Source organism: Camelina sativa, chromosome 14 (assembly GCF_000633955.1).
Source record: "Camelina sativa cultivar DH55 chromosome 14, Cs, whole genome shotgun sequence".
NCBI lineage: Eukaryota > Viridiplantae > Streptophyta > Magnoliopsida > Brassicales > Brassicaceae > Camelina > Camelina sativa.
The window spans coordinates 863,381-874,767 of NC_025698.1; the positions used below are offsets into that span (position 1 = coordinate 863,381).

Consider the following 11,387-nt stretch of genomic DNA (forward strand, 5'->3'; position numbering starts at 1 on the left):
CAGCTTATCTTTCTATCATGGTAGTAAAAGTTTCACTGATTTTTTTTTTTTTACTAAATAACCATAACTTAAGAATCCACAAGGTGAATTTTCTTGTAATGTTAATAATATAACACTAAACTAAATAATTCTAGCATAATGATATTTTCTTAAAAAGATAAAGTATACATCAATCTACACTATACATAGATCTTTCACATAAATATATATATATATATATATATATATATATATTTAAATACTGTTACAAATCAATTACAATTTTTAAAAAAGTATGACCAATGATGAGTTAATTACCAATCCAGATTTTCGAATCCACGTGGCATTAGTGTATGATGTGCAACAAATGTGCTCATTAAATTTATAAAAAACAAATCTTCAAATATTTTTTAGTAAAGAATCTGCCTTAAATGTCAAATACTATTTATACAACTCCTTCAAAAACAAAAATAAATAAATAAAGAAGTCAGTGAAATTGATGAATCAACCAAAATGGGTCAATCTTTGCACTGAAAGTTTTAATATACACAAACTTCACCTTTTTTTTTAAAAAAAAGGAAGAAAGATATGTTCCCCAAAAATTTCATCTAACGTTTTGACCTTTTTTTTTTCCCTAAAATTTCATTTAAATTCACAACTTGTGTTTTTTTTCCGCCGACCTCATCTCTCTTCACCCTTCGTTTTTAATCATTAATACGTCTCTCTTCTTCTGTTTCAATTCAATACATAATAATAAAATCCATCACGAGACGCAAGAGAGAGAGATAGATAAGAACGACGAGGAGAGATCAAAATTTTATTTTGTTTTCTTGATAAAATCCTGTTTTTTTTTTTTTTGAATTGAATTTTGTTGATGGTCATCTAAAATTTTAAATCCTTTATAAAGTGATTCTTCTGCGATTGTGAGAAAGATGAAGTTTTGTAAGAAGTATGAAGAGTACATGCAAGTACAGAAGCAGAAGAAGAATCTTCCCGGTGTTGGGTTCAAGAAACTCAAGAAGGTTCTCAAGAAATGCAGAAGAAACCATGATGGTCGTCCTTCTTCCAATATGGCTTTTATTGATCAACAACAACAACAACAACAACATGATGACCACAATTGTCCTCGTGGATGCACAGGTACTGTTCGACATAATTCCCCTGACAGAGGTTTTTGAAAACAGAGAGTGTTTGTTTATTTGGTGGATTTGTTTTTCTTTTTTTTCTTTTTCTAGTTTGTGATGGGAATTTTTTCCCGGAGCTTCTCAAGGAGATGGAAGACGTAGTAGGATGGTTCAACGAGAATGCTCAGAAGCTTCTTGAGCTACATTTAGCTTCTGCTTTCACAAAGTGTCTTACTTGGTTCAAAGGCAATGGTCGTAAAAAGAGCCATCTTGGTTTGATTCAAGAGGGCAAAGACTTGGTTAATTACGCTCTCATCAATGCCGTCGCCATTAGAAAAATCCTCAAGAAATATGACAAGGTTTGGTTTACGTATCCCAATTTTGAACACTTTTTATTCAATTTATATATATGTTTGCATCTTTTTTTTGTCCTTACAGATTCATGAGTCTAGGCAAGGACAATTGTTTAAGACACAAGTCCAGAAAATGCGAATCGAGATTCTTCAATCACCATGGCTCTGTGAGCTTATGGCGTTTCACATCAATCTGAAAGAATCTAAGAAGGAATCTGGAGCTGCTTCTGTGGCTTCTCCTCATCCTCCTGTTCATGCTCTGTTTGATGGTTGCTCTTTGACGTTCGATGATGGGAAGCCTTTACTCTCCTGCGAGCTCTCTGATTCCGTAAAAGTTGACATTGACTTGACTTGTTCAATATGCCTGGTAAGCAAAACTTTAAACGACTCGATAGAATCTCAATGTCAATAAACCTGTTAGTTGACTTATTAGTATTCTGAATTATACAAGATAGTTTCAGCCTATAGGGATAAAGTCTTAATTTTGTCGTGTCTAGGTGCTGTTCCACTCTCCTCTTGAAGATTCTGTTTCAAAGACTAAGTCTTTTTCTAGCATGTGACTGAAAGATACTTACGTAATGCTAGGAATAAGTCTTGAACTGACTTATTTTACAATTGATGGCGAAAACAGGACACGGTGTTTGATCCGATAGCTCTAACATGTGGTCACATATATTGCTACATGTGTGCTTGCTCTGCTGCATCAGTAAACGTAATTGATGGCTTGAAAACCGCAGAGCTAACTGAAAAATGCCCGCTTTGCCGTGAGGTTATTAGACCCATTCTCCACTGCTAATTACAACTTAGTCTTCCTTGTTTCATGCTCTTTATCCCTGTTTCTTCGTCCATTTGATATCAGGATGGGGTTTATAAAGGTGCTGTGCATTTGGATGAGCTCAATATCTTACTTAAGCGAAGGTTAATGCATATACAACCAATCTTCTTATAGTCTTTAAAAACCAGATTTGAGGGTATCTGGGGAGAAAACTAAAAGGAGATAGACTAAATTACAATTTTTAAAACATGAAATTGCAGCTGCAGAGAGTATTGGGAAGAACGGCGTAAAACAGAGAGAGCAGAAAGGTTGCAGCAGGCCAAGGAGTACTGGGATTACCAATGCCGAAGCTTCACTGGAATATAATAATATAACTGGCTATATTTTGAAGATTCTTGGCTTTGATATATAGTATTTTGAAAGACTCAATGTTGATTGTGAAATATCTGGAAGATTCTTGGTTTTGATCATAAGCTTTTGAAAGACTCAATGTTTTCCTCTGTGAGTATGTGTTTGCTTACACAGAGGATGAGACGATTTGTTAGTGAAAAATGAAACTCTTAAGCGTTGTCTATAATATAGTTTGCATATGATTTTCATACCATAAAAAAGGTTCCCAACGATTATAAAGTTCAAACGGTTGTTGTGTTGTTGTAAGTTTATAACAAAAATGAGCAGACAATACAAAGATCTCATCATCATGGAACTAAAATAGGGTTCTTATCCTTGTACATCTGATATCTTGTGCATAGCTTTCGTAGTGTCCCAATCGAATGCTGCATAGAGTTTAGCTTTCTGTCTCGGAACATGCCCTGTTCCAACAAATAGATGTTAGAAAGAAAAAGAGAATCAAACAAAGTAAAAAAATTTGGTAGACTAATAATAGATCAAACCTCAAAGTCATCTCCATGTTTCTCAACCAAACGTCTTATATGAGTGCGTTGCATAGTCGTAAGCGGCTGTAAAGGAGCACTCTTTCCATCTCTTCTTTGCTTCCCCAAAGCTGTCTTCAGATCTACACACCTCAGAACAAAGCATTTGGACAAATTAGTTACCCAAAAAATGGAAACTCGCATCCAACTGTGTAAAACTGCTTTTAACAACCAGATATCTATGAAGATGTGCAGAATCCAAAAGCTAATCACTTTCCCCCAAATTTGTCACTCTAAACCCCAAATTTCAAATTATTCTCAATGCCGACTTCTACAAGAGCTAATAACTGCTATTAACAACCACCAGATGTGAAGAATCCAAAAGCTAATCACTTTCCCCCAAATTTGTCACTCTAAACCCTAATTTGCTCTCAGTTTAATTTGTCACTCTAAACCCTAATTATCAAATTATTCTCAATACCGACTTAAGCAAGAGACTAGTCTCCAGCTAGAAGCTAAAATGGAATTAAACAACGTACCGTCCTCCTCGAGTTCGCTTCCGGAATCGATGGGCTCGAACTCCTTAGCGGTAGGGTCATCGGTGGATGGTTCTGGAGGTGGAGGAATGTTGAGGGAAGGATCCTGGATCATGTGGTCGGTGCGAGAACGAAGCAAATTAGGGTTAGAGATGACGCCGAAGGATCTGTAGTTCTGGATAACACTAGCTTGGTCGTCCCATTCGGGGACATCGTCCCCCATGAGAGCGCGGAGCTTGGGTGGGAAGTTGAAAGCTGGCTTGAAGATATTAGGGTTCTTCTTCGGAAGAGCTACGCGAACTTTAGCCCTAGAGTTCCTGTACTTTCTTCTCGACCTCGCCATCTCTGTCTCTCGCCGATTTTTGTTTTTGCGATGAAGAAGGAAGGAAGGAAGCAAAAGAGAGAGAGAGAGAGAGAGAGAGAGAGAGGCGGAAGGGTTTTACTTAACAAGGGTTTTGCAAAAACGATGTCGTTTTATTGTTTAACCTTTTTTCCCTCACTACTAAAAAATTATATTTTAATGAGAAAATAAGATGTTCCTTACCATTAGACTTACAGTGAATAGTAGTAAGTTAAAAGAAAAGATTCATATTCGCACTCCTAGCAAAAGATACACTGTAACCAGTTGAAAAACTATGTAAACTTGGTTCATAAGGGGAGCTCGTATATGGTTCGTAGGTACTATCCAATTCTGTATAGGTAATTCTTAAACTCCGTTTGTGTCCGATCTTAAGCTTATAGACTACTGATAAGTTGTGGAGTTCAACAAACTTGCAAAGTAGAGCTTCTTCTCACAAACTCTTATGTCATCACAACAACCAAACAATTGCATGTTCAAAAGAACATTTTTAAGTTGACCAAAAAAAAAAAGAAGATCAAACCATATAAGAACTCAACAATCCAAAAAAAAATAAAAGTAAGCGAAGGGGATTGATTTTAAAGATGGAACCATTCCGTAATAATATTCATAAAGACTCTTCTCGGTTAGTCATACCAAATGGTTTAGAAGGACAGTTTCTTCATTTGTCACTCTTCACAGCTGTTTGCTCTTCGGTTTTCGCCTCTTCTGTCGCATGGGCAGGAGCTTGAGTTTCCTCCTTTTTCTCTCCAGATTTGGCTTCTTCTCCTGTAATATACAAAAATCATTTCGTTGCTCAGAGTTCTAAACTTCTAATTGATTGATTACAGGACATAACACCGCGAAAACCATATCACTGCATCAAGAATGATCTCATCAAAGCGTTAAACAAATAAAAGGGTATTGAAAAAGATCTCACCTTCATCATCACTATCTTCAAATTCTTCCATACCACCCATTCCTCCCATTCCACCAATCCCTTGGAGGCCTTCCATACCACCCATCCCACCCATGCCTCCCATTCCACCAAAGTTCTACAAGAAGAAGATAAATATTTAGTCCTCAAATCTTTTAAGCACACGAAACAAAAGTTACTTGACAGTGTAAGCTAAAAAGCAAACCGAGAAATCCATTCCGCCCATTCCAGCCATTCCACCCATTCCAGCCATANCGTTGCATAGTCGTAAGCGGCTGTAAAGGAGCACTCTTTCCATCTCTTCTTTGCTTCCCCAAAGCTGTCTTCAGATCTACACACCTCAGAACAAAGCATTTGGACAAATTAGTTACCCAAAAAATGGAAACTCGCATCCAACTGTGTAAAACTGCTTTTAACAACCAGATATCTATGAAGATGTGCAGAATCCAAAAGCTAATCACTTTCCCCCAAATTTGTCACTCTAAACCCCAAATTTCAAATTATTCTCAATGCCGACTTCTACAAGAGCTAATAACTGCTATTAACAACCACCAGATGTGAAGAATCCAAAAGCTAATCACTTTCCCCCAAATTTGTCACTCTAAACCCTAATTTGCTCTCAGTTTAATTTGTCACTCTAAACCCTAATTATCAAATTATTCTCAATACCGACTTAAGCAAGAGACTAGTCTCCAGCTAGAAGCTAAAATGGAATTAAACAACGTACCGTCCTCCTCGAGTTCGCTTCCGGAATCGATGGGCTCGAACTCCTTAGCGGTAGGGTCATCGGTGGATGGTTCTGGAGGTGGAGGAATGTTGAGGGAAGGATCCTGGATCATGTGGTCGGTGCGAGAACGAAGCAAATTAGGGTTAGAGATGACGCCGAAGGATCTGTAGTTCTGGATAACACTAGCTTGGTCGTCCCATTCGGGGACATCGTCCCCCATGAGAGCGCGGAGCTTGGGTGGGAAGTTGAAAGCTGGCTTGAAGATATTAGGGTTCTTCTTCGGAAGAGCTACGCGAACTTTAGCCCTAGAGTTCCTGTACTTTCTTCTCGACCTCGCCATCTCTGTCTCTCGCCGATTTTTGTTTTTGCGATGAAGAAGGAAGGAAGGAAGCAAAAGAGAGAGAGAGAGAGAGAGAGAGAGAGAGGCGGAAGGGTTTTACTTAACAAGGGTTTTGCAAAAACGATGTCGTTTTATTGTTTAACCTTTTTTCCCTCACTACTAAAAAATTATATTTTAATGAGAAAATAAGATGTTCCTTACCATTAGACTTACAGTGAATAGTAGTAAGTTAAAAGAAAAGATTCATATTCGCACTCCTAGCAAAAGATACACTGTAACCAGTTGAAAAACTATGTAAACTTGGTTCATAAGGGGAGCTCGTATATGGTTCGTAGGTACTATCCAATTCTGTATAGGTAATTCTTAAACTCCGTTTGTGTCCGATCTTAAGCTTATAGACTACTGATAAGTTGTGGAGTTCAACAAACTTGCAAAGTAGAGCTTCTTCTCACAAACTCTTATGTCATCACAACAACCAAACAATTGCATGTTCAAAAGAACATTTTTAAGTTGACCAAAAAAAAAAAGAAGATCAAACCATATAAGAACTCAACAATCCAAAAAAAAATAAAAGTAAGCGAAGGGGATTGATTTTAAAGATGGAACCATTCCGTAATAATATTCATAAAGACTCTTCTCGGTTAGTCATACCAAATGGTTTAGAAGGACAGTTTCTTCATTTGTCACTCTTCACAGCTGTTTGCTCTTCGGTTTTCGCCTCTTCTGTCGCATGGGCAGGAGCTTGAGTTTCCTCCTTTTTCTCTCCAGATTTGGCTTCTTCTCCTGTAATATACAAAAATCATTTCGTTGCTCAGAGTTCTAAACTTCTAATTGATTGATTACAGGACATAACACCGCGAAAACCATATCACTGCATCAAGAATGATCTCATCAAAGCGTTAAACAAATAAAAGGGTATTGAAAAAGATCTCACCTTCATCATCACTATCTTCAAATTCTTCCATACCACCCATTCCTCCCATTCCACCAATCCCTTGGAGGCCTTCCATACCACCCATCCCACCCATGCCTCCCATTCCACCAAAGTTCTACAAGAAGAAGATAAATATTTAGTCCTCAAATCTTTTAAGCACACGAAACAAAAGTTACTTGACAGTGTAAGCTAAAAAGCAAACCGAGAAATCCATTCCGCCCATTCCAGCCATTCCACCCATTCCAGCCATATCCATATATCTTCAGGACCTATAGAAAAAAGGAGTAGAAGAAACCAAAATTAACAATGCCTACAGAATTATGCAAGTGCAGAGAGTGAAGATGACTAGGTGTGGTCAAGAAAGTGCTAACCAGTGGGGGTATCTTCATCCTCATCAATAGGGCTGGACATTCGGGTAACCCGTTCGGATTCGGGTATTACCCATTCGGGTTCGGGTAAACGGGTTTAGAAAAATAGAATCCATTGGGTATTTTTAGATATATAGGTTCGGTTCGGTTTGGGTACTATCGGGTTCAGGTCAGTTTGGGTTACAAATTTTAGAACCCGATTAGTACCCGAACTACCGGATAACCAAAAAAATATAATTAAATTAAATAAATTTAGTTAAATTTTAACTTACATAACAAAATATTTTAGATATTTTGATTATTTTTAATATTTAGGTATAAAACTAAATGAAATATTCAAAATTATAATCATAATTTTGGGGTGATTGCGTTATATTAATGATAATTATTATAAATATGTTTATATGTTCGGGTTTAATGGGTACCCAAATGGGTACCGGGTATTAACCGATCCTAATCCGAACCCACGGGTATTAGAAAATAGAACCCAATAGGATTTTATAGACAAACCCGTACCCAACCCAAACCCGGTTTTTCGGGTCGGGTTCCGAGTTGGGTATTCGGATACAGTTTTTATGTCCAGGCCTACTCATCAACCCACTTGTCCCAATCAACTTTAACATAGTGAGGCGGTTTCCCTCCACGTAATAGCTTATTCCACCATTTAGGTTCTGCTTTCTCCAAGATGCAGAATATGCTTCTTAATCCAATGTTGATTTTGCTTTCCTGATCAAAAGAAGAGGGAGACAATTAGAAACTAAATAAGAAGAAACAAAAAACGAGGAGACCTTACAAAGTCTGTTCACCTCACCTCTACATTGACCTTATCATTAAGTTCAAGCTTAAGCTCATAAAGCTGGTTATCAGATCCAGCTTTAGCAGAGAAATTAAAGACCCCTCAGGATCAAGCTTAACATCTGCATCCTTAGCATCATTCAATTGCACAGTTAAAAAAACCTTATCGGCTCTCTCAGCCCACTTCACTTCTGGATGATGACTGCAAATTCACACAGCTTATAACAGTAAGAAGATGGTATAAAAGGAGAACACTTGGCATAATCCCAATGATTCTGCATTCTCAGGTTAACGAAAAACAGTAACTTTAAACCTTTAAAGCACAGATCCCAAACCCCCTCCACAAAAAATCTCTTATTTCTCCATAAGGTTTTCACAAGCGACATTGGTAAACGCAAAGAAGTTACTGAGCCGACACCATAAATCTTAGGTCTGAATCTAAAACCCCCCAAATGTTTTTTTTGTTCCCAACTTACAGGAAACTAAGAAAAAACCGTATCCCCAAATCGACCAGAATTATATAAAAAGACGCAGACTTGTTTTTACCTCATAATATAAAACAGGAAGCAGAAGGAACTCGTGTGAAAACCCTAAAGAGTAACAACGATGATGACGACGCAAAGATTTTTTCTTTTGATCGAAGAAGAGAGCCTCTCTCTCTCTCTCTCTGTTCTTTAGTTTCTTCAGATAGATTATGTTATAGAAGAAGAACATCGAGTGGTTATCGTATGCGTGCTAGTGTACAGAAAGTTAGGTGAATCATATAGAATCCAACGGCTATGTTTTTGGACAGGAAAAAAAGCAATTAAAGCCTTTTTTACTTTTACTACTCTTTTTGGGCCCAAATTCAATACTTAAACCAAACTTATAGTTTTGGTATCAATGCTCTTGTATCAGTTGTATGAATCCAATTGCCCCTATTAAAAAGCATGTAACAAAACCTTTTTCTAAACTTCTAGATTTACAATTTTCCAATCCAAACTATATGTGGGAAGTGAAATTACGCAATCACATAACTCTAAAACGCAAACACAAATTACAGCACGATCAACATTTTGCAATGATTGCATAAAGACAACCGCAAACTCTAGATTGCATTAGAATAATATAAGCACAAGTATATTACTATTTGTTAAACCAACATTTGTCCTCTAGAAGTAGGTGTAGGATTTTGGTATGTAATCATGAGCATTGACCTCTCACATGTGTAATGTAAAAAACCATTAATAGACTGACATAGCATACATGAGGTGTAGCTAGAAGCGATTAACATCATGGTTTTCAGAAAGCAAGAACAATTAAGTTTCTTGACAAAGCGAGAACAATTAAGTATTCCCACTTATCCTAATAGATTAATGTTTTGAGTTTTTTTTTTTTTCTTGTTCTTAAAACAATGATTTTCTTAATAAAAAAAAAAATGAAATAACTTTACTATTTCAGACTTCCCCAAGTAACATGGGGTCAAATTTACGCAAACAAAACTAAAATTTAGAAATCTCAATATTTTCAGATATTTAAAGAGGCCTTAATATGATACGATTCCACTTAATAGAGTGTAAAGGAGACTCTCTTCTGTCGACTTCTGCATTCTTCCTTATCGCCCTAGATTCAAACTCAACTGTGGAAGAAAAAGAAACATAAGATTACCTCCGCTACTACTAGTAACCGGAAGAATCGCATTCTTGTGGGAGCGTGGCTCCATCGACGCCGGCCCAAATTCGCAAAAGAAATCTCAGAGCAAAAAGAGTGAGTTTAGGTTGTTTTTATTAAATCTTCCGCTTCGCTTCTACACTACTATGAGAAACGAACGAGAAAGAGACTTAAGTGACTTTCTTGAATACTACAGCCCCGACTTAGTGGTGCATGCACTTTCAGTGATTGATTGCATGAAACGTAACCATTTTTTTTTTTTTTTCTATAAGTTCATTTAGCCATTCCATGAGTTTCTCTTTTACTTAAAAGTATTAATACCAACAAACAAAAAACGAGAAAATAAGCATAATTAAGTTCTTCTTAAGGAAACGAGACTTGAAAAACGGGCCTTCTTCACTTCTTCTTATTCTCGACCAAATGATTCAAAGGCAACCCATTCCCTCCACTACATAAGTGCAGGAGAGCAGGAGAGGTCAGAATTAGGCAAACAAAAGAGCAATGACAAAATGTATTAATACAAGTTTGCTATATTACCTCATGTTGATGTTGCCTACTATGAACATGATTGGTGAAGTTTTGAAAGCCTTGGGAAGGTGTATCCATGCCGCATACTGAGCAAATCCAGAAGGCAGACTCACTCGTTTCATCAATGCACTTATCATCAATGCATCTATCATCCTCAACTTCTGAATCAATGGAAAATAAATAAAAATTATACTCAAGTGCCCTTGAATCTGTGGAAAGTAAACAGTTAGAGATTGTAGGCACAAACCTGGCAGAGTATTAGATGGCATAATAGTGTATCCAGTCGATTCTAGCTCGAAAGCATACTTAGAAGTGAAGTATTTTCCGTCGGATATGACCATTATATTAGCTGGAGGTTCATTCTTGAAGGTAAAATCAATAATAAGTCCATCCAAAGTGTCTACAAACGCTCTTTCTGTTTCAGAAAATAAAGACTTGAGACACTCTATTCAACAAGGAAAACATACATCCATTATTATTATTAAGAAAGGCACAACGATGAGAAGATACTAACCGCCGAAAGCTTTATGTAGAGAGACTCCACTGGAATAGACTTCTTCCAGAAAGTCACGAGGGAAGTCTGTTAGTGACCCAATGGCAGTGATGGTGAGAGGACCAGAGTAGCCTTTATTCCCCAAAAACCGTTTAATACACGGACCGACCCGACGATGATCACAGCCAGGTGGAACCGGACACGTCCTGATGTCCCAAAAGACCGATGTTACTGCCTCCATGTTTTTCTCAGGAAGTTGGTGCACTCATGTATTGGAGTTGCCTACTTATAGTAGGCAGTGCCGACAACTGATTGCACATCCAATGAGAAAAAAAAAAGACAACATGGGGTCATTTTTAGGCAAACAAAATGAGAAGAAGAGAGTAAGGTAAACTACTTGTGGTAAGACAATGACAAAAAATAGTTAAAGACAATGACAAAAATAAACAAGTTCGTGCCATGATTAATTACCTTCTGTTGATGGGATGTACTATCCAGATGCATGGTGAACCTTTCAAAGGCGGAATCAATGGTAAACCTTTCAGCCCAATGAAAATAAGTCTTGTAGCCGCATACTGAGCAAATCGAGAAGGGCTGTTCACAGAAGGGATATTCACCGCTGTTATCCTCCTCGAGTTC

The 11,387-nt window shown here is 37.3% G+C and overlaps 4 protein-coding genes and 1 pseudogene across 5 annotated transcripts; 1 reads left to right on the forward strand and 4 right to left on the reverse strand.

Moving 5' to 3' along the window:
• Positions 800-2,808, forward strand: LOC104738773 (E3 ubiquitin-protein ligase BAH1). The gene is made up of 6 exons (XM_010458977.1): positions 800-1,119; positions 1,215-1,462; positions 1,542-1,823; positions 2,088-2,225; positions 2,316-2,374; positions 2,492-2,808. Exons 1-6 carry the CDS (start codon positions 912-914, stop codon positions 2,595-2,597), a joined length of 1,041 nt encoding a protein of 346 aa, XP_010457279.1. The 5' UTR covers positions 800-911; the 3' UTR covers positions 2,598-2,808.
• On the reverse strand, positions 2,811-4,067 carry LOC104738774 (nucleolar protein 16). The gene is made up of 3 exons (XM_010458978.2): positions 3,643-4,067; positions 3,125-3,246; positions 2,811-3,043 (listed from the first exon to the last, which is right to left on the reverse strand). Exons 1-3 carry the CDS (start codon positions 3,980-3,982, stop codon positions 2,930-2,932), a joined length of 576 nt encoding a protein of 191 aa, XP_010457280.1. The 5' UTR covers positions 3,983-4,067; the 3' UTR covers positions 2,811-2,929.
• Positions 4,425-8,628, reverse strand: LOC104743125 (annotated as a pseudogene).
• On the reverse strand, positions 6,423-7,325 carry LOC104738775 (uncharacterized protein OsI_027940-like). 2 transcript variants are annotated; one of them, XM_010458979.1, is made up of 4 exons: positions 7,286-7,325; positions 7,117-7,183; positions 6,915-7,029; positions 6,423-6,763 (listed from the first exon to the last, which is right to left on the reverse strand). In XM_010458979.1, the coding sequence occupies exons 2-4, from the start codon at positions 7,168-7,170 to the stop codon at positions 6,657-6,659; spliced, it is 276 nt and encodes a 91-aa protein (XP_010457281.1). In that variant the 5' UTR covers positions 7,171-7,183; positions 7,286-7,325; the 3' UTR covers positions 6,423-6,656. The 2 variants fall into 2 exon arrangements, with proteins under 2 accessions (XP_010457281.1, XP_019090908.1); XM_019235363.1 differs by lacking the exon at positions 7,286-7,325 and having other exon boundaries at positions 7,117-7,261.
• On the reverse strand, positions 10,027-11,374 carry LOC104738776. Its single transcript, XM_010458980.2, has 5 exons — positions 11,220-11,374; positions 10,770-11,056; positions 10,503-10,670; positions 10,265-10,416; positions 10,027-10,175 (listed from the first exon to the last, which is right to left on the reverse strand). The coding sequence occupies exons 2-5, from the start codon at positions 10,987-10,989 to the stop codon at positions 10,134-10,136; spliced, it is 582 nt and encodes a 193-aa protein (XP_010457282.1). The 5' UTR covers positions 10,990-11,056; positions 11,220-11,374; the 3' UTR covers positions 10,027-10,133.